Source organism: Ornithodoros turicata, chromosome 10 (genome assembly GCF_037126465.1).
Source record: "Ornithodoros turicata isolate Travis chromosome 10, ASM3712646v1, whole genome shotgun sequence".
Lineage (NCBI taxonomy): Eukaryota > Metazoa > Arthropoda > Arachnida > Ixodida > Argasidae > Ornithodoros > Ornithodoros turicata.
The window spans coordinates 4,606,596-4,630,544 of record NC_088210.1 but is presented as its reverse complement, the minus strand read 5'-3'; the positions used below and the strand labels follow the sequence as shown (position 1 = coordinate 4,630,544).

The 23,949-nt window shown below is 44.3% G+C and overlaps 1 protein-coding gene across 1 annotated transcript in view; it reads left to right on the top strand.

Moving 5' to 3' along the window:
- LOC135370532 (uncharacterized) overlaps positions 1–23,193 on the top strand; it is a 59,943-nt gene extending 36,750 nt beyond the window's left edge. The window contains exons 4-6 of the mRNA XM_064604311.1: positions 7,219–7,349; positions 22,125–22,168; positions 23,081–23,193. Of these exons, the coding sequence (XP_064460381.1) occupies positions 7,219–7,349; positions 22,125–22,168; positions 23,081–23,193 (288 nt within the window). The remainder of the gene's footprint in view (positions 1–7,218; positions 7,350–22,124; positions 22,169–23,080) is intronic.
- Positions 23,194–23,949: the final 756 nt, after the last annotated feature.

Here is a 23,949-nt window from a genome sequence, read left to right as displayed (position 1 = left end):
CATAAGGGGAAGTTAGTACAAGAAACGCACAGATTCCTTTTTTGAGCAAATCAGTATCCAGAGCATTACCATACTGTGGTAGGCCTGCAGTGCATTACGTGGTGCAGCACACGCTGTAAAAAATTTCACCGTAGAACATGTCCCCCGTTCTAATGACAGTCTTCTCCAGTTTTTCAAACTGCCATTTCCCATAGTGCTTTATGGTATGACACAGTATTTCTACATCTTTACTATAGTTTACTGGTTGTAGCAGAAAAAAGACACCACTGTTTCCGATCACAGGACGCAAGCCATAAGTGCTATACGGAAACAGTACATGCTGCTCTCTAGCAGTTGTTAGTGTTTGGACGTGGTATGGTGCATGCAGGGTGAATTCCATGGTTAAAATATCCAAACGTGAACAACTGTTAGATTACATGATGTAGAATGCTCTATAGTACAGTAAAACCTTCAAGTCGGACACCTCCCTACCTCGGACAACTCCCCATGATTTCATTGCACGGGCAGGCTCCCATTGAAACTACATGGGGACGAAATTCTCTATGTCGGACACCTCCCTATCTTGGAAGTAGGATAGGGTTTTCCCTGCAAAGTTGGACAAAACCCTGGCCAAATTACCTCAATATCGGCCCACCTTTGCACCAAAAAGACCCAAAATGAGCCAGTGACCTTGACTTTTGCCCCTTTTTTCCCCTATACTGGTCTCAGCATTTTGTTGCTTTAGTTTTTAGAGTCCAAAAACAGGTGCTGTCAGTCTACATTGTAATTCTTTATGTGAGCACTTGTCTTCAGTTTGTCTAGAGCATTTGAACGAGCACTGCACCAGAGCTATGAGAAGTAGGCTGACGATTCAGAGACAAGTCCTTGCTGCACGAAAGGCTCCAGAGGTAATGCCATTGAGTAGAATCTGAACGGAATTGAATATACTAAAATCAGTAATAATTATCAGTGAGTGGGTAGAGGTACCACTACCAGGCACCACCACCAGGTACCACTAAGGACCTTAAATTGAAGAAGGGAGACATTTCTCACAGCTGTGATCTCTTCAATTTTTTGTTTGCACTCATATTCTGTAACTCGGACACCTCTATAAGGAGGAGACGCTTCGGCTGCACCGCGGGTGTCCAACATAGGAAGGTTTCACTGTATTTATGTTCCGTGTCATGTGACCACAAACAATATATGCTTTTGCTCATGCTGCACAGCACAGGCGAATTGAGCTGCATGTGAGGATAATAACATGAAACCCGAGGCACGGAGGAAAAGGCATGACTTTACGGTCTCTGTGTCAGTTTCATGTTGTAATTGCGTACCAGCTGGCCTGTACCTGAGAATAGGTTTGATGCATTGTACACGCAGCATAGACATGCAGTATGTGGCGTGTTATAATGCTCCATGTGGATTGTTTCGGTACAATCTTGAACTATGCATACCAAGGGGTAGGGCATCTGCGTGACAGGTTTACCTGGAAGTAAGAATGTAAATGTTAGCTGAAGTCATTGAATAATTGACATTATCAATATACTGCTGCAGGTCATACCAACAATAGCACACAAGATGTCTCTGTACTCACAATATTAGTACAGCAGCTACAGAAAGGCATAAAACAAGTTTTTGTACACATGATACCACTTGAATGCAACACAAGCTTCTGCTGCACTGCCAGAACACCACGGCGGACAGATTTACCTTACTTCACCTGAGAAAAAGTATGTACTGTTGCACATATGATGCTGTTTGAACTGCCCTTGAGCGGTCTGGAAGAACACCTTATTGGTGACCAAAATACAACAGCTAAGCCAACATTGAATTTATACCTTACTCAAAATACACAAGATGTGCTGCCGTGCATATGATACGATGATACCGCTTAAATGTACTCTGAAAGCGCTGGCACCTCAGGCATGGGTGCTCTAAGCTAGCGAGCAACAGCAAGGGTATACGAACACAAGAAGTCGAGCACAAGTGATGGAATGCACTTGATTAATCAGAAAATGAAATGTCTCAGTACCAGGTGTAACTGTTCCGTCAACAAAAACATATGAACTTTGAAGGGGCGTCTGGTTGGCACTGGTGAAAACCTTCAGCTTGAGACCCAGACGGTGATAGTTGAGACGTGGAGTGCAAGCTTTTCGGTGGTGCCAGAATGCCTGCGAAATCATTTAACAAATAAGGCAATTCCAAATCTGTACTGAGAATACACCCGCTGGGGCGTAATCTCTAAAGGATGAAGCAGTAACTGACAGATAGCGTATTTTTCTCTTCTACGCGATGCAATTTACACCGCATGACTGACTTGTCTAACATTACGCGTCTTACCTTTATCTGCTGCCTAGTCGTGCCCCTGCAATCTCCTGCTGCAGATAAGGTTGGCACAGCATCCCGGACGAGACATCTTCAGCTTCTTGTGAAACAAGTTGCGCATTGCTTCCGTAACATTCGTATGAGGCAGATGAACAGATCAAATCACTGCTTTCGAAGGTGGCACCCAGTCGGAGTTGTAACCGATTGTTGCAGTCAATAGATTTCTCTTTCGCCTTTCGGAAAATTGTGGCTTGAAACATTGGAACTGCATGCTGAAGTGTTCTTGCAGACGGGAGCAAAACGCTCACGCATTCTCGGCACGCAGCACAAAACACGAATGACACCAGGAAGTCTGTACTGGCCTAGCAAATGCTTTGCAGTCGAAGGAAGCAAAACTCACGTTCCTCGTGGGTTTAGTGAAGTCCAGAAATATATTGGCTCCCTAATAGCGAACTGTTTATCACTTCCCCAATGTGAATCTGCGCAGCAGACGGCTCGGCAGGAGAAACTGGCCGGCTTGGCGGAAGAAACCAAGCCAAAAGTCATGCCAAGCCGGAGCGCGGGCAGACCACGAATGTGTCGTCGACACAGGGTTTGCGGGCCACAAGACGGGATGTCAGTGAAACTAAAAATTCACTTTTTCGGAAAACCACGAGGAGTTTGGGATAACTATTTTGCATACATAATCAGTGTTCCCTTATGAACACACCGTGTGAGTACCATTCCATTCTGTAACACTCGAAAATCGGCGTACCTGAGCTTTAACATTCTGCCCTACACTCAATTCTGTTAACGAATACGAAATCCACAAAGACATATCAGACTTTGCGAGACGGCTACACCTTAGAGAATTCTTCGCTGATACAACACAAGAAAACAACAACGACCTCCGACTACCATCAACCTGGACACCAAATCCCGGCCGAGACCCCGCATTATACCTGTACATTAAACAAGTAAGACGACATCCTTCGCGGTATTTCCCAAAGATCGCGTGGTAACAACCTCAATAAAACACAGCGTGACATCATCAAAGCGCTCACATAAACAACACTCGTACGTTTGGTAGGGACACAATACTATTCGTTGGATGTGACATCACTGTATACTAACATCCCACACAACGACGGAATCACAGCCCTCTGCAATACCCTTTCTACAACAAACACCAGAAAAGACACGGAAACCATACTCGCTCTAATGGACTTGGCCCTTAAACTGAACTACTTCGAGTTCAATGTCGAATACGACCTACAAGTACACGGTACAAGTATGGGCACACCTGTTGCACCCACATACGCAAATATCTTCATGGGGTTCTTAGAAAACAAAGTTTTCAGCGCCCTCTCATTAAAACCCATTGTGTACCTTCGGTACATCTATGATATACTGATAATATGGGAAGACGAGGAACATGAATTTCAAAAGTTCGTAGATCTACTGAACACCGCGCATAGCAACATAAGGTTCACATCACAACAGTCAACTCACTTAATTAACTTCCTCAACACCACAATATCACATCATTTAGACAACGGCAACCTCACCACAACCCTGTAGAAAAAGCCAACTGACAAACAACAATACCTTCACTTCAAGAGTCACCACCCGCGTCACTGTAAGGTTGGTATTCCTAATGGGCAAAGTGTAAGACTACTCAGAATTTGTTCAAACGACACAGATTACGCGGAGAAGCTTGACGAACTCTGCAGTACTTTTGCCCAAAGGGCTATCCAGACTCCCTCCTAACCGAATTCCGTCGCAAGGCGCTCACACTCGATCAAAACGAGTTTCTGGAAAACCAAAAAAATCCTGACGCGTGCCAAATAAGCTTCAGCACAAGATATTCCAACGCACTTCCAAACTTCAAAGCCATTCTACAGAAGCACGAACCCCTCCTCCAAAGCAGTGACCGACTTAGCAATATATTCACCCATCCCATACAGGTGAATTACTGCCGCGCAAAAAAACCTAGCAGACTAGTTGGCCAATGCCAAAATCAGCAAAATGAGCACCCCGTACACGGGAACACGACCCTGCAACCTCCCGAACTGCAAAACATGCAAGCACGTTCAACACGCTAACTCTATCAAAAGCACTGCGAGCAATTACACCCACCCCGTTAACCACGCATTCACATGCACAAGCTCCAATGTCATATACTGCATTGAATGCGGCGACTGCTCTATGCAATACATTGGTGAAACCGGCAAACAACCGAATGAACAAATGAACAACCGCCTTACCGGACACAGAACCGACACGTCCAGCAAACTCCCCAAAGCAGTCGCCGAACACTTTAACGTTCCTGGTCACAGTTTTGACAACATTAAACTATATATTCTAGAAATCGGGTTTAGATCCACACGTGACAGACGTGATAGGGAGTCTTATCTCATATACAAGTTCAACGCCTCTCCACCCGTCCGGTATCAACACATCATAAGGCACCCTAGAAACACTTCACAAATAAAATATGATTTTCCCTTCTATCTCTATTATCATCAGTTATGTTCTGCATGGCCACTGCTTTCTGCTTTCTTTATTGCATGCCACAACTTTGTAACAAATATTTAAAAAAAAACTTTGCTCGTTCTGGAATTTTCCCCACGTAACCACTAACCTCCTTATCTTTCGCTATGCTTGCCAATTCTTGCCTGTTGTCCCGTTTCGTCGACGTGTTCCTGAACCTTCCATTTTTCTGTAACCGGTCTGTAGCCTAGATCAGTACGTTCACATAATCCCCACCACACTCTAACAAAGCAGCCATTCACTCCGGCCGTAGAAGCCCGTACGGACCATTTCTTCCCTCCGGGCTGTTGACCCACAATTCGCATGAACCTTTAAACACGTCACACCTAACCCTTTAAATAACATGCCAATGATGAGGACGGTGCCCAGAAGAAGAACAGTCTCTGTTCGAAATATCGGCGGCTTCTGTCCTGAGGCAACTCCCTTCCCACACGAATAGTTTGTTCGCGGGGCACAGAATCTGACGACCGACGCCCAGAAAGAGGACGGAGCGAAAAAGAAAAGCCATCCTCTGTTGCCAATGTTACAAGCTCCATTATTTTTTATCTATACACCAGGTAGAGCAACACCCGATCTTGTGGAAGCTTGCCGATGAGCAAAACCTAAATGTACCGAGGAAACATGCCATGTGGGAAAAGATCGCTCTTGAAATGGAAAAGAGGCACCCGAATGTCGAAGTAACGGTAGATGTGTACATCAAAACACTTTTTGGGTCCCCATATTCACGGCGCAGTCGTTGTATCAGTTGCTGTTAATTAATAATAACGAGTTGGCAGCATTCGCGTTCCAAACCAAAAGGTATCGGCTCAGGACGCTAGCAGTTTCGTTTAAAAACGAGAAATGTGTGAGCAGTATGCCGCACGCTGGGTAAGACAAACGGGGGCAAAACTTAATCCCCAAGCCGGCCACTGTGGGGTCGCGCATATTCATAGTTGTCTGGCATTATAAATTAACCATGTAATGGTATAATATTTTAGGGCTGCCATTACACAAGCCTACATGGTAGCACCCCGGGGTCGTCATCATGCCATGCAGTGCATTCGTGGGAGGCCACTGTGTGCATACATTGTGTTCTGACAACCATCAACGAGAATGATCAGTTGTAATAAAGGAAGCCAGTTTTCGCGCCAAATGCGCCTGTCCTATTTTTTTCTTTTCCTTTTTTTTTTTTGTTTATCGATCGTAGTTCGATTACCACCACCCAGGACAGCTCGCGCATCATGAAGCTATAGCCGTGGCTTTAATCGTAGGTTTAGTATCGCCGCTGGTTTCGCTATCCCGATTTCAACCCTTGGCCAGTAAGGGCAAAATATACCTACTTCCACCAACCAGCCCATACGTGATACTATATCGTAGAATAGCCTTAATGTCCCTTTAAGGCGGTGCCAACCCACACAAGTTCAGGAACACGCGATCGGTGTATTTCCTCGGTGCGACACCCTGCCCGTTATCCGGAATGGTCTCGTTTACGTTCAGAACGCTGGGCGTGTGCGCTGGTAGCGACACACCGCGCTAGTTTCGGTATGGCTTGTATGTGCTTGAAAGGTGTCGCGCCCTTCCATTCCTATGAACGAATGAACAAGTCCGCCGCCGCTTGCCGCTAGGGTGAGGGGCCGTTGCCTCACCGAGGACAAAATACACCGCTCGGCGTGTTTTGTGAACCTTCGTCGGGGTCTGTACTATTTTAACACTGCATAGACCTCTCCCTGTTTGTAAACACATGACGTCATAGTGTTCGACAGCGCCACCAATTTGGTAGAGTTGAACTACGCTAGAGGCGAACAAGGTCGCGCCCGAAAGCCACGGTGTTGAGGGGATTACGAAGATCCCTGAAAGGGACGCGACCTTCGGTCCCACTTTTCTTCCAATAGGAGGCAGCGAACAAGTGCCCATTTGTGGAACCCATCCCTCCCCGTCTGGTTTGTTTCGGTTTCAGTCTGTCTACCAACGTCATGATGACGTTTTTCGCGTAGAGGTTTATTAGGGATTATCGTCAACGGATATTTAAAAAAAATTGGTGGATTTAAGTAATGACGGGTTACAATTCTGCCATCTCACATTTGCCAGAAAACAAATAATTAATAATTAATAAGATTAATTAATGAAATTTAGGTAATGATCCGTCCAGTAGTTCCACACCTTTCCTGCAGGATGTCCGCATGACCTCATGACCCAACTCGGAAAGTTGCGTCTAGGTAGCTCTCGTGGTTTTCTTATAAAAATTCTGTAGCGGATTAAAAAAGAAGCCCTATGTGTCTGAGAGCATCTATACCTTAACTTAGCTATTTTTAAGTAACTTTTCCAGGGTTGCTGCTACAGAGAGGAATTATAATACACCTTTAAAGAAACGCATTATTTATTATGCTGCCTCTTCAATTGCAGGATAACGCCATCGTTGAAATCGATAGAAATCGACGCGGCTTATCTGACCAAGCGGAATACTTGTTCTCGTATGTGAGGAGACATACTCATAAGGGCATAAAAAAAGCTGACATTGTGCTGTACATCACCGGGTAAGATGCATCCAGAAATTTTTCATCGATAGACATCGATAGACAAAACATGTGTGACCCTGTAAAGTGTACAAAATGTACAGCGAGATATAACTCATGGGAAAGGCACGTACAACAAATACCATATAGAAGACTTTCATCGTATGACGACAATGATTCGTACGTTCGCAACAGAGTTGGGACGAGTACAGTCCTGGACGAAAGTTTACGGAACGCGCTCCTGCGCATTCGTTCCTGAGAGTGACACGCCAGCAGCGAATGGGAACCAACGGAATCCCAGTCACGTGTTGGCGATACTATTCGCTGCTAGCGTGTCACTCTGCGGAAGGAATGCGCCGGAGCGTGTTCCGTAACTTTCGTCCAGTACTGTACAGGAAGGTTCATAACTGTTGTTCTTTAGCGCTGAACTTGGAAGATACTGTGGTGCTTGCTCGACCACCAAAGGAAAAAAAAGGAACCGTTAAACATTAATTTTAATGAGCTCAAGTGGCATAATATTAAAGGAGCACTTATTATGTATTCCATAGAAGCGGAAATTCTCCCGAGTTCTATTCCGAGTCTGCGTTAAAATGCTGCGTTTTGTGAGGTAGACACCGACCTTCCCGACAACGCTCATGACAGGCTACACTGTGATTCTTGGCGCTGTGAGGACGTTATGCGTTGCAATATTCGAGCAGCCCCAAAACGGAGAGAGAAAGTACGCCTTTTTGTGTAAATTTGGATCTATGATCCAAATAATAATCCAATAATTGCCACAAAAAGGTGTAGCCCCCTTCTCTCGTCCAATCAAGAGGCGTAATGTTATCATTGGTAGCAATGGTTGGCCCACGGCGTGCTACGCGATGAAGTTCTGCCTATACGGATTGAACGATTCAACGGACTTGTTTGTTTCATTTAAATCGTTCAAGGTTAATAATTCTGTTCGTCTTAAGTCAAGCGTGCGAGAAGATGTAGAGAGTGTTGGTTGAGTAACATGGTGACAAACGCAAAGAAACAGGTACGGACAGAGGTCACGTCTGTTTGTGCTGCTGGCGTTTGCTCATTTACCGAAAAATAATGATGTGCATGCTATGCAAGCCTTACAAATAATAATGCCTGTCGTCTTCACACCGTGCCTAGGTCGCGGCATAGTTTCGTGCTGTCTATTTTCTATTTCACGCCCCTACCGATTTGTGCAGACTTTTCATCTCAGGGAAGTGCCGTAATGTTTCTGTAGAGGAGGTGTTTGTCACGCCCCTTTCAACTCCGCAGTTCAGAGGACCTTCACCGCAAAACACACTGAACCATCATGTACCGCTATCACTTGATTTATTGAAAGCATGGGGTGTACGCTCCCTTGCTGCGACAAGTAACGTAACCGCATAAGTGTCATAATAAGGTGTATTGGTCCCGCTTTCAGCAGATCACGCATGGGAACGATGCTATTCAGAACGATTTTTGTTGTTTGTTTCGCGGAAAGGGGTGGCAAATTTGTTGCGGGTGCGTCATGGGTGCGGACCGCCGTGAGGCGGGGGCTACACTCTCGGAAAAAATCGGATAGTGATAGTTACCCTTAGTTATCAGACCCTTATCCTAAGTAGTATATAGTCAGCTCAACTGGCCCACAACTCACACAGTGGCCTGGACGCCATTAATGAGCAATTAGAGCAATTTCGGACCCCTCAGAGTAATTACGATAATTCAGGGAGTCATTACACTAATAGGGGAGCATCTAGGACGTATCCAGACCACTGTGTGAGTTGTGGGCTAGTTGAGCTGATAAAAAATAGAAAATAGGTAGTAAATAAAATAAAAAGATAGAGATGGAGTGGAGAGAAGGAGTTTAGTTGAAGACAGAAGTCGCCATCTTGAAGAAAGCGGTACGGAACGGCCGCTTACCATCGCCGGAGCACAGAGGCAGGTTGCAAAGTTGCGGACATCCTGTGACGTCATCATGTCTGGGCAGGTTAGGACAGCTCTGGACATACGAGGAGAAAAGCACTCGTAATACAGAGGCTTGGAAAGCAAGGGTATGCTAACCATCAATAGCTAACAAGAAAAATAATTAGTTACACAACAAATGAGCCCACCACGACAGGAGCGCAGAACGATGCGACTGCTCCAATGGCGGGGATGCCCAGACAACAGCAACCAGTGCCCGACGTGCACGTGCATGAAAATTGCAAACAAAGCGGGAACAAAGTTGGCAAAAGCATAAGTTACACAACAAATCAGCTTACCACAGCAGGAGCACAGACCGATGCGGCTGCTCCATCCGACAGCCAGCCAGAAACTGAGCGAGCGCGGGGACTGCGGAGCAACCGAGCGCATGTCTGCTCTCCGCGACAGCCAGCGAGCAACTGACTGGGGCGCCACTCCGCGGCTGCTACGCATGCGCGCGCGCTCTTAGCGCCCTCTGCGGCCACCTGCGAGAGGCTGAGAGAAGAGCATTCCTTCGCCCCCTGCAGACCGTTCTCATTGGTCGTGACGTCATCCTATTGTCTCAGGGCTACACTCTTTTTTCCACTAATGCTCCTTTGGACAAGGTCAATCTACAATGAAGCCATGGCATGACGTCAGAATGCACCTGTGTGGCTCAAGGACGCGTACGCTCCAGATAGAGGACCCATTTTGTTGAATCACTAACCCAAGATTATTTCCTTTATTCTACTATAACGATTGCATAGGAAACTATTGCAGAAAAACACCATACATGAGACGTGATTGTAGGAATTCCAAAGTCTTACTAAATGAGACTTGCAAAAGAAGAAAATATCCTAACACGTAACTCCATCAACGGCTAATAAGAGGACTAGGCACTCAACAAATCAACGTACGGGTAACAAGGAGCGCAGAACGATGCGTCTACTCCATCCGACAGCCAGGCACGGAACTGAGTCGTGATGCTTTTTCTCCTCTATAAAGTCATGCATCTGTCCCTCTTGCGGTTGATTTCCGAACTAATTTAATCGCGAAATTATTAAAAATAGCACTATTCCCATTCAGGGCAGCACTATCAACATCGTCAAGACAAGAATGTTCCTTGTCAAAAAAGAAAAAATACAAAGCGTCAACAAAGGAAAGCATGCATGTCGGGGTATGTCACGACAAATCGCACGACTGTTGGCAACAGAAGAAAACAAACATTTGAACAGAGTGAAAAAGACACTCACGATCAGTTTTCACGTTCACAGCATTCCCTCATTGTAAATCCGCTCGTCACAAAATGCACCTGCATCGTCGAACACCATTCACCAGTGACGAAACACACATCCGCACCCCATCAGAAGCAGACAGAACCCCACATAAGCTACGCTCGTCTACTGACGACCAACACAATTGCCAGGAGCAGAATTAGCGTGTCCACACCTGTCAGTGTCCAAGAGAGAAGTGAATCCTTGCGCCCCCTGCAGGCCGTTTTCATTGGTCGTGACATCATCCTATTGTCTCAGGGCTACACTGTTTTTTTTCACTAATGCTCCTCTAGACAAGGTCATCCTGAAACAATAGTCTCGCGGTATGATGTCATCATGCAGGTGCGTGGCTCAATGACGCCTACGCTCTAGACAGGGGACCTGTTATTTATTGAATCACTATCTCAAAATTATTTCCTTTTTTCTACTGTAATGATTGCATAGGGAACTATTGCAGAAAAACACAATACATGAGAGGAGATTGTAGGAATTAAGCATTTCATTCCCAAAGCCTTACTGTACAGGAAAAAACAAAATAATGGTTCAGCAAGACATGTCCATCCGATCCGTGAGCCAGGCTGCTAACTGAATAATGACGCTTTGTTCCTCCTGAATAAAGTCACACACGTGTCCCCCTCGCGGTTACTCTCTGAACTAAATGAATCGCAAAATTATTAAGAATAGCACTATTCCCATTCAGGGCAGCTCTATCGACATCGTCAATAATGTTCCTTGTCAAAAAGAAAAAAAAACTACATGTAGAAGGAAAGCATGTCAGAACAGGCCCAGGCATGTCAGCGCATGTTTGTCAGACAACAAGGGGGAAAAAGCGAAAAGAAACACTTGAACAAAGAAGAAAACCAGCATCAAACTATTTCTAAGCACACGCACTCCTCTTATTCAGAAACAGTGTTCATCATAAATCCGTCAGGAAAATACACGCCATTTTTCTATTGCTACACTTTTTTCCAGTAACGGTCAATGCATTGCTACAGACTGCGTGACGTCATCACATCCTGTCTGAAGAAGACAAAGTCTCCTATTATTTATTGAATCGCAAGATTATTTCCGTTGTCTTACTCTTAATGATATTCATTGTCACATTAAAATTCAACAAAAAAGCACCGTGCGTAATAATGATTTTCACCCCAACGGCTCATCATGCTCATTAGAATCACAGTAAACTACCACTGCTCTTTTAAAATAATAAGTGAGACCACTCGCGCGACCAAAATGCGCGAAAGCCTGGGGGCAAAGTTCCATTCACGCATTCCGAACAAAAAGGCGCCGACAGCTGGGGGGGGGGGGGCAAAGTTCCATTCGTGCACGCCAAAGCACAAGACAGAACGCCATTGCGGGAACATGATGTCATTCCCACCATACTAATGATTTTCTGCCTTGCATTGCAGTTTGGAGAATCTACTACAAAACTATAATTTTAGGAGCCTATTAAAACTCTACTTTCTATGGAAACTATAATTGCCCTATTACTTGGATTGCTATTAATGAAGAGCTCCAATTTTTTCTCTCTTCCTATTTCAGCCTTGTCATGCAGTGAAGCAGACTCCCATCCAAAATAATTAATTTACACTGAGGGTGCCGTGCTTCAGGAATTCCTATCCTGCGCTCAGATGCAAGCATTTCTGCACGGATACCTATAACAGCTTACTTCTTCAACATACCGAGTTCCTAACAACATCTAACAAACAAGCACAGAAACCCACTTCTAAGCTTTACCATGCGACTTTCTTCTGCGCGAAAGCAGTCATTTGAGGAAAGAGCAGCAAAAATTGCGCGCACTTGTGCTTGACTTTAAAACTGAAGCATATGCTGATAAACTAAGAAAAAGACACTGATGTCTGGGATCAGATAATGCTACATGCACAACCGTATTGCCCTTGCGTAAAGAGCAGCACAAGACAAGGGCACACAAATTCCTTTAAGCGAGCAGGGAAAAGGCTTAAGACCTCAGGTCACCACACGTCGCTACGCGGCTAACCCAGGATAACAACAAGATGATAGCGGCGGGTAAAATTGCAACACTGCTAAACAAGCCCCAACATGTCATGATGACATCACAAATCAGGAAAAAAGCACGCACACACAGTCATTAGCTCAGGAATGCACAAGGACAGGTGCTATATTGTAATCTCTCCTCCACGCTCACATACCAGCATTTCTGCGCAAATACTTATAACTGCATACATACAAAACAACATACATACATACATATACATATAACAAAAAAAAAACAAAAACAAATTCCATTCTCCTGAACTCTGCTCTGCCGAGCAGCTTTCTCCTGCTCTACCTGGATGCTGACTTTTCCCCCTCACCTACATTCTGAGTAAAAGCAGCGAAAGAAGAAAAGAACCGCGAAAAATTACGCGGCATTTGTTCCCCACTAGCTGTAACTGCAAGAAACCGTAGCGCACGCCAATAAACTGAGAAAAAGACACCCATTTCTGCCACCTGATAATTCTTGCATAATGCCACAAACACAGTCGTATTGCCCTTGCGTAAAAAAAGCACAGGACAGGGATACACAAATTTCCTTAAGTGAGCAGGGAAAAGGTTTAAGTCGAACCGCTCAGGAATAATCGGAGAATCACCACTTATCGCTATACGCCGCTAGCACAACATGACAGCAACAAGATATTAGCGAAGGGTAAAATTTGCAAGACACTGCTGAACAAGTCCAGACATGCGACATCGCATACAAAATACTGCTCATCGGGGAAAAGGCCTAAGCCTGCGACAGAAAATCATGTAGAGCATACACGACTTCATATTTCTATTTCGCGTAAACTAAACGCGGCCTGCCTGGAAAACGACGCACAAATTTTCTCAGGGAGCAGAGAAATATAGGAATTTCTACAGGCTCGGAATTTCTCCGTGCTCAGATACCAGCATTTCTGCTCAAAAACCTGCAAAATTAAGCACTGCTTACTTCATCAAGATATCGAACACCCAACAAAATCAAACAAACAAACAACCCCACTTCCACTGATAGAACACTATTCAGCTTTTACCAGGAGGCTTTCTTCTGCATAAAAGTAGAGAAAATAAGAAAAGAGCAGCGAAAAATTACACGCACTTTGGCTCGCATAGCTATAAGAGAAAAAATAAAATAACGAGGCACACGCTAATAAACTGCGACAAAGACACCCATTTCTGCTATCAGATAATTATTGCATAATGTTAAATACTCAATTGCATTGTCCCGGCGTGAAGAAAGCACAGGAAAAGGACACACAATTTATCTTAAGCGAGCAGGGAAAGTCACTTCTACTCGGACAGCTTAATACCATAAAGTCTGAATTTTTGCAAAGAAAACAAAGCTTGAACAGCTCCACGAACGTGACAGATACATACTAACAAACAAACAACAGCAGGACAGACGTTGGGCACTCATAAAATACCCTCTCCAAAACAAAGACCTCACCGGGTTCGCGAGGCAATTCCATTAAAAACGCTCGTCCATTCCAACAGATAGCAATACAAACTCGACTACCCTTATTTCTTAAGCCACTATTTCACGCAATAGTACATAAATGTATCACTCGTGTCACTGTTATCACTTAAGCAGAAGCAGAGCTGACATTGTAGTACCCTCGCGATAAACCTTTTATTCCAGCGCCAGCAGAATGTATTCAGAAAAGGCTTCGGGTGTGTAAGGTCAGCCCAAGGCGTGTTGATGGGAGCGCGCGATGAGTGGCGATATCCTATTACATCCAGAACGAAGACCTTTACGTACGCATACATGTGTGAGCCGTCTTTTGACGCTGGTTGGATAATTAATGACCTGAGGAACAATATGGATTTATATAGCTGTGAATAGACTTTGTGTTTGTGATTGTGAAAATGTGAGTGTGCGTGTGTGTGTGTGTGCGTGCGCGCTGGGACCCCACTTGACAAGTAAGTGTTTGCCTTTTCGTGTGACACGAGTGATACATTTATGTACTACTGAGTAAAATAGTTGCTTAAAAAATAAGGGTAGTCGAGTTTGCATTGCTATCTGTTGGAATGGACGAGCGTTTTTAATGGAATTGCCTCGCGAACCCGGTGAGGTCTTTGTTTTGGAGAGGGTATTTTATGAGTGCCCAACGTCTGTCCTGCTGTTGTTTGTTTGTTAGTATGTATCTGTCACGTTCGTGGAGCTGTTCAAGCTTTGTTTTCTTTGCAAAAATTCAGACTTTATGGTATTAAGCTGTCCGAGTAGAAGTGACTTTCCCTGCTCGCTTAAGATAAATTGTGTGTCCTTTTCCTGTGCTTTCTTCACGCCGGGACAATGCAATTGAGTATTTAACATTATGCAATAATTATCTGATAGCAGAAATGGGTGTCTTTGTCGCAGTTTATTAGCGTGTGCCTCGTTATTTTATTATTTATTTTATTTTTTCTCTTATAGCTATGCGAGCCAAAGTGCGTGTAATTTTTCGCTGCTCTTTTCTTATTTTCTCTACTTTTATGCAGAAGAAAGCCTCCTGGTAAAAGCTGAATAGTGTTCTATCAGTGGAAGTGGGGTTGTTTGTTTGTTTGATTTTGTTGGGTGTTCGATATCTTGATGAAGTAAGCAGTGCTTAATTTTGCAGGTTTTTGAGCAGAAATGCTGGTATCTGAGCACGGAGAAATTCCGAGCCTGTAGAAATTCCTATATTTCTCTGCTCCCTGAGAAAATTTGTGCGTCGTTTTCCAGGCAGGCCGCGTTTAGTTTACGCGAAATAGAAATATGAAGTCGTGTATGCTCTACATGATTTTCTGTCGCAGGCTTAGGCCTTTTCCCCGATGAGCAGTATTTTGTATGCGATGTCGCATGTCTGGACTTGTTCAGTAGTGTCTTGCAAATTGTACCCTTCGTTAATATCTTGTTGCTGTCATGCTGTGCTAGCCGCGTATAGTGATAAGCGGTGATTCTCCGATTATTCCTGAGCGGTTCGACTTGAGCCTTTTCCCTGCTCACTTAAGGGAATTTGTGTATCCCTGTCCTGTGCTTTCTTTCCGCAACGGCAATGCGACTGTGTATGTGGCATTATGCAGGAATTATCAGGTGGCAGAAATGGGTGTCTTTTTCTCAGTTTATTGGCGTGCGCTACGGTTTCTTGCAGTTACAGCTAGTGGGGAACAAATGCCGTGTAATTTTTCGCGGTTCTTTTCTCCTTTCGGTGCTTTTACTCAGAATGTAGGAGAGGGGGAAAAGTCAACATCCAGGTAGAGCAGGAGAAAGCCGCTCGCCAGAGGAGAGTTCATGAGAATGGAATTTGTTTGTGTTTGTTTGTTTTTTGTTATATGTATATGTATATGTATGTATGTATGTATGTTGTTTTGTATGTATGCAGTTATAAGTATTTGCGCAGAAATGATGGTATGTGAGCGTGGAGGAGAAATTACAATACAGCAGCATTCCTGAGCTGATGACTGTGTGTGCGTGCTTTTTTCCTGATTTGTGACGTCATCATGACATGTTGGGGCTTGTTTAGCAGTGTTGCAATTTTACCCGCCGCTATTATCTTGTTGTTATCTTGGGTTAGCCGCGTAGCGATGTGTGGTGACCTGAGGTCTTAAGCCTTTTCCCTGCTCGCATAAAGGAATTTGTGCGCCCTTGTCCTGTGCTTTCTTTACGCAAGGGCAATACGGCTGTGCATGTAGCATTATCTGATACCAGACATGAATGTCTTTTTCTTAGTTTATTAGCATATGCTTCAGTTTTAAAGTCAAGCACAAGTGCATGGAATTTTTGCTGCTCTTTCCTCTAATCACTGCTTTTGCGCAGAAGAAAGTCGCATGGTAAAGCTTAGAAGTGGGTTTTTCTGCTTGTTTGTTAGATGTTGTTAGGAACTCGGTATGTTGAAGAAGTAAGCTGTTATAGGTATCCGTGCAGAAATGCTTGCATCTGAGCGCATGATAGGAATTCCTGAAGCATGGCACCCTCAGTGTAAATTAATTATTTTAGATGGGAGTCTGCTTCACTGCATGACAAGGCTGAAATGGGAAGAGAGAAAAAATTGGAGCGCTTTATTAATAGCTGTCCAAGTAATAGGGCAATTATAGTTTCCATAGAAAGTAGAATTTAAATAGGCTCCTAAAATTATAGTTTTGTAGTAGATTCTCCAAACTGCAATGCAAGGCAGAAAATCATTAGTATGGTGGGAATGACATCATGTTCCCGCAATGGCGTTCTGTCTTGTGCTTTGGCGTGCACGAATGGAACTTTGCCCCCCCCCCCCCCCCCCAGCTGTCGGCGCCTTTTTGTTCGGAATGCGTGAATGGAACTTTGCCCCCAGGCTTTCGCGCATTTTTGCTCGCAGGTGTAGCCTCAGACAATGAATATAGAGCATAGAAAGGGTCATGTATTACATAAACCTGGTGATGCTGTAGAGTGGTCTCACTTATTATTTTAAAAGAGCAGTGGTAGTTTACTGTGATTCTAATGAGCATGATGAGCCGTTGGGGTGAAAATCATTATTATGCACGGTGCTTTTTTGTTGAATTTTAATGTGAGAATGAATATCATTAAGAGTAGGACAAAGGAAATAATCTTGCGATTCAATAAATAATAGGAGACTTTGTCTTCTTCAGACAGGATGTGATGACGTCACGCAGTCTGTAGCAATGCATTGACCGTTACTGGAAAAAAGTGTAGCAATAGAAAAATGGTGTGTATTATCCTGGACGGATTTAGGATGAACACTGTTTTTGAATAAAAGGAGTGCGTGTGCTTTGAAATAGTTTGATGCTGGTTTTCATCTTTGTTCAAGTGTTTCTTTTCGCTTTTTCCCCCTTGTTGTCTGACAAACATGCGCTGACATGCCTGGGCCTGTTGCTTGTACCATGCTTGGGCCATGCTTTCCTTCTACATGTAGTTTTTTTTCTTTTTGACAAGGAACATTCTTGACGATGTCGATAGTGCTGCCCTGAATGGGAATAGTGCTATTCCTAATAATTTTGCGATTCATTTAGTTCAGAGAGTAACCACGAGGGGGACACGTGTGTGACTTTATTCAGGAGGAACAAAGCGTCATTATTCAGTTAGCAGCCTGGCTCTCGGATGGGATGGACATGTCTTGCTGAACCATTATTTTGTTTTTTCCTGTACAGTAAGACTTTGGGAATGAAATGCTTAATTCCTACAATCTCCTCTCATGTATTGTGTTTTTCTGCAATAGTTCCCTATGCAATCATTATAGTAGAAAAAAGGAAATAATTTTGAGATAGTGATTCAATAAATAACAGGTCCCCTGTCTAGAGCGTAGGCGTCCTTGAGCCACGCACCTGCATGATGACATCATACCGCGAGACTATTGTTTCAGGATGACCTTGTCTAGAGGAGCATTAGCGGAAAAAACAGTGTAGCCCTGAGACAATAGGATGACGTCACGACCAATGAAAACGGCCTGCAGGGGGCGCAAGGATTCACTTCTCTCTTGGACACTGACGGGTGTGGGCATGCTAATTCTGCTCCTGGCATTTGTGTTGGTCGTCAGTGGAAGAGCGTAGCTTAGGTGGGGTTCTGTCTGCTTCTGATGGTGTGCGGATGTGTGTTTCGTCACTGGTGAATGGTGTTCGACGATGCAGGTGCATTTTGTGACGAGAGGATTTACAATGAGGGAATGCTGTGAACGTGAAAACTGATCGTGAGTGTCTTTTTCACTCTGTTCAAATGTTTGTTTTCCTCTGTTGCCCAACAGTCGTGCGATTTGTCCTGACATACCCCGACATGCATGCTTTCCTTTGTTGATGCTTTGTATTTTTTCTTTTTTGACAAGGAACATTCTTGTCTTGACGATATCGATAGTGCTGCCCTGAATGGGAATAGTGCTATTCTTAATAATTTCGCGATTAAATTAGTTCAGAAATCAACCGCAAGAGGGACAGACGCATGACTTTATAGAGGAGAAAAAGCATTACGACTCAGTTCCGCGCCTGGCTGTCGGATGGAGTAGACGCATTGGTCTGTGCTCCTGCTGTGGTAAGCTGATTTGTTGTGTAACTTATGCTTTCGTCAACTTTGTTCCCGCTTTGTTTGCAATTTTCATGTGCGTGCACGTCGGGCGCTGGTTGCTGTTGTCCGGGCATCCGTGCCATTTTCTATCTTCTTCTGTCTTGGGAATGGAAGTAGCGCTGGCGTGATTCTTAATAATTTTGTCGTGAGATTAGTTGAGAAAGTAACCGCTAGGGGGTGCAGCTGCGGGGCTTTATACAGGAGAAAAAAACATTAGGAGTCAGTTCTCTGCCTGGCTGTCGGATGGAGCAGTCGCATCATTCTGCGTTCCTGTCGTGGTGGGCTCATTTGTTGTGTAACTAATTCTTTTTCTTGTTAGCTATTGATGGTTAGCATACCCTTGCTTTTTCAGCCTCTGTATTACGAGTGCTTTTCTCCTCGCATATCCAGAGCTGTCCTAACCTGCTCAGACGTCCGCAACTTTGCAAACTGCCTCTGTGCTCCGGCGATGGTCAGAGGCCGTTCCGTATCGCTTTCTTCAAGATGGCGACATCTGTCTTCAACCAAACTCCTTCTCTCCACTCTATCTCTATCTTTTTATTTTATTTTCTATCTATTTTTTATTTTTTATCAGCTCAACTAGCCCACAACTCACACAGTGGTCAGGACACGTCCTAGATGCTCCTCAATTAGTGTAATGACTCCCTGAATTATCCTAATTACTGTGGGGGGTCCCAAATTGCTCTAATTGCTCATTAATGGCGTCCAGGACATTGTGTGAGTTGTGGGCCAGTTGAGCTGACTATATACTACTATCCTATACGTTAGCGCAGTACCGATAGATGCCGTGACGGATATTACAGGTAAAAAATCGAACCGTTTTTTACTCTTATTTTAAGAGCCAGTGTTTGACTGTTACTCCATCCGTCGTAACCTTAACCTGATACTAACGCTTATTTATCCCCCATATGCCTCATACTAAGAGTGAAAACGAAGGACGCTGTGAATGTCAAAAGGGCCTCTTGACAGTCGTCTTAAGCGTCCCTTGGACAAGAAACTGTCGGAAATTCTGACATGAGGTGGGGGGAAGGCAATGCCACATGGCACAAAACCGTTTCCCGTTTACTGCTGTTGCTTGTTGCTGATCCAAAAGACATGGCAGTTGACTGTCAAGTACGTCACAATAGCTACGAATACTGCACTGCAAAATCGTATGACACAGACAAACGCATCCATCACGTGAATAACATATAAAAGGCACGTTCTTGAGCAAAGCAAGCAATATACAAGAGTTCTTGCGACGGTCAAAAGAAAAATAAGGGGCACGATAGCATCACTTGAACAAGGTTCACCCTCTCACCATAGCCTGCGTACGCCGCTACCTCATTTAAATCAGAACATCTGGATACATGGAAGTATTTCCCCCAGGGTCAGTAGCAGACATCTAAACCGTAATACAACAAAAATTCACCAAATGATTCCACTTTATTGGAGGAAAGAACCCACAATAATAGATGCACGTGTTTATAGAATACTGGATCCCATAGCCCGAAAATGATGAGGCATAAGGTGCAGGTGACCTAACATACAAAAAAAGGAACAGTATACTAGCCATAAACCAACAGATTACAATAACTGCAACATTTTACACTAATACGATATGACATTTCTGCACCTTCACAACACTTCAGCACAACGAAATATAAATTGTAGACTAGCTATATGAGCTAGTAATACAGTAGCTATATGAGTATATGAGCTACTGTACGTACGATGACGTACAATGAGCGTTATATCAGAGGATGAGACGTCGAGGTACACAGAGTATGAGACACATACAAAAAAAAATCTATAGCAGACAGGTCATAAGCTAATTATTTATAACTGCTGTATAGTTCAGTGTATTCAGACGCAGCGTTTATCAGACAACGCATCATTATTCATGAAGTAGTCCCAACTTACAAGTCATCTTTACAGGTGGGCTGTACTGGATGTATATGCGTGACGGAGTAGAGTTCTGTGTACTTCTTTCAACAATGTGACGCACAGTTGAAACTTCGGGAGCACGATCTAATGCAGCTGAGCGCGCATGCGGGGTATTCTGCAGTACAGCATGACTACGAAGAGTTCCATGATAGGCAAGCCTGAGCGATGGGCAAGACACGTAAACAAACACAAACACGACACGTTTACGTGTCTTGCCCATCGCTCAGGCTTGCCTATCATGAAATTTATCCACCACCTAGCCTGCATTTACGCCATTCTGTCAATGACTACGAAGAGCGTGTCCTGTTCCTGGGGATGCTGGAAATAGAAGTTTATTGTCAAAAGCGCAAAACAATGTGCATGCTGGTATTCTCAAATGGCTGCGCATGTCTGTTCAACAGTAGATTCCAAGTATGTGATTCTTTTTGAAGTATTCGAATGAGAAAGCTAATCTCGAAAATATGCTGGTACCGTAATAAATTATGCCAATTATGCCGATGAAGGGCCCTTTGCCAGACCTAAGTCCACCTCCGCAGAGGCCGCTTACATGAAATAATCATAAACGTAACACGGACTTCCACAACCACTTACTGTACTGGAAACACTCTCGTCCTTTAACATACCATTTAACTGAATATTGTTAAATTCATAAATTATTTTAGCTCTCTAAGAAGTGGTGTTCCACATGTTTTTTGCACCACCACCATCACCCGCACCACGTATCGAAAATCGTGACCGCTTTTTACAAATCAGAAAATCCATCTGCTTCCTGTAAATACGTCATGCTGCGCTATAATCAGCAATAATCATCCCAACTGCTATTAAAAGTACGGACTGAGGAATCGTAAACACACAGATGCTTGAACAACGACACCGAGAAAGGCACATCGAAGGAAAACGAAAGTGAAGAGAGCCTCACCTATAACAAAATGATCTGCTCGTAGATGACCATCAAACACAAGGCACCAGCACGGTGGACAATAGGAGTACACATATAAATTGGCAGCGTGGGGATAGCTGGGCGAATCACAGCTGTTTAAGGAGCGTCCGCGAGCTTGGCTCACTATATCGGGCGGCGTTGTCTCGTTCGATGCCATTTCTTCCTGACATACGTTTCACACAAATGAAATCTGAAGTTCAACGAAACTCAAAACACCCAGCCCAAAATGTGACAACTTACATTGCTAGACGGTGCATGATGTGAGACCATGAGACGCCAGAAGCCAGAGTGACCGTTACCAAAGCTAAAGAAAAGACGCTTTGCACACGGAAGTATGCACGTGTTCTCAGCAGGCAGGGCCCGTATAACAAATGAAACACAATACGCGTCAATATAGGCGTAAAGGGCTAATATTCCGACGCAGAGCCTCAGTTTATACGTCAAGACGAAATCTTATTCGTCAGAATTTAAAAGTAAATACTGTTGCCCGTGCCATTTACGCATAAAACTCCGCCCGTTACGCTTACAGCGGGCGCGTTTATGGACACTAGGAATAAAACACAGCTTGACGGATACGTCGTCAGCCATTTTCTCTAAACTTACGCTTAGTAAGGGTAAGATTGGACGTAAGCGTAAATTTATCCGTTTCTTTCGCGAGAGTGTAGGGAGGCAATCTCTGCCCGAGCGAGTAGGAAATGACCGAATATTCTTTCAGCTTCAAATCCCTCTTTCAGGCTACATTTGGACGCAGTCTCCTGGAACGGACAGTATTACAGAGGTAGGTTATTGCTCGTTTGTATTCGCATTTGGCGCATGCAGCAACAAAAAAAGAAAAAAAGATGGGAGGGAAGTCTTGCTCCGTTCACTATGTCGAAAACCAATGGCGAGAAAAGTACCTTCTTTCCTCACTCTCAAAGAAGTGGTGCACAACACACGCAATGCGTGCAGTGCATTCAGATGTAATCGTATTGCCTTCTGATTGTTGAAAATAGGAGGTGCTCGCCTGTTTTCTGCAGCACTTTGACACGTACGTCACAAAAATGACGTTACAAACTCAAAAACGCATACTTTTACAAAAATGACGCGTGTGCCTGGTCCTGAGCAAGTCATAACGATGTCGCTCTGAACGAGGTTAGCTTGGACTACACTGCAGAAAGAGCGAAAGCCTGCTCGTTCTCCCCCGCCACATGAACATGGAGCAGCATAGTTGCGGGTTTTGCTGCTGCCCAGTACGCTACTGCTATATGATCAGTTACGTAACATAACTGACTAAATCTTTAAATAAGGGCTTTCGGCCAAAAGTGAGACGGCTCAGTAGGAGACAACCGTCTTTAACGACCATCATTTGTCTTAAAAACCCTCAGAAGAGCTGTGCAGTGTTCGTATATGGCGACGTTGAGCACTCATAGACACATACTCCACGTGCAGCCAAAGAGCCTCGGCTAATTTGCCTCTCTCAAAAGAGCACATACGTTGAAATCCATTGCTTAATTTTACCAACACGAATGAGCCTGAACCAGAACAGTGTGCCCTTGGAGGGCCAACGCTCCGTAGCGAAGGCCAGTCCTTGTGTGTGTGTGATTCTAACGAGAAGTTGTCAACACGGTGTAAACAGACTCGTTCTCAAGAGATACATATAGCGTATTACTTGCCGGTACACTTTATTGCTCCAATATTTTAATTATTGCAGGTTGGAGCAGAAGCGGCACTATTTGCACACCTAACAAGGCAGTGGCGGCTGCCCTGTATAATCCGGACTTTGACAAGATGGAAAGTATCATGTTCGGCATTCTCAGACTGTAAGTCCCCACGAACAATGGAGAGTTGTAGGTTAGGGTGCGACAGCATAAGGGAACCCAAATTGCTAGCGTTTAAATGCACGCAACAGTCTGCCCCGTGCAGTGCTTGCATGAATAGAGGGTTTACGTAACGCTGAGCAGTTAGCTCGCGTTCCTCGATTGCAGCGCCGGAACAGCCAGCAAATACTAAGAATAGTAAAGACATCGCATCAAAAAAGAAAAGAAAAGACAAAGATACTGTGCCATTGGTCAAAAGCTTGTTTATATATTTTTGATGCTTTCGCCAATGTTCTGGACTGTTTGCAGATTTAACTGAGATTCTCGTCGGCCGCGAGGGCGACACAAGCCAGTAATGAGGGTCCCACGCTGGTCTTCAAAAATAGGGTGCGCATACAAAACAAAATCGCTAAAACAGTGCTAAAACAAATAAGGATGACACAGGACGGACGCACTGCCATATACTGCCACACACTGGCGGATCCAAAGCTCAAAGCGCGGTTCTGGGAATACGCCGTTGCGACTACGTCATTTCGTTGAGGCCCTCGAGCGCTTGCGCCCCGTATCTTGAAGAATTACATTACATACTAACATACATACATACGAATAACATTACATAATTACCTGTAATGTTACTCTCCTCAGGAAAACGTTAGAGCTGAGACTTGAGCTAAAATTCTTAGCTCAGCACATTTCAACAGAGTGTAATTACATTCCCAGTGTGTGCTTGCCCTTATAGCCTGGGAAGTCATGAGTCTGGCGG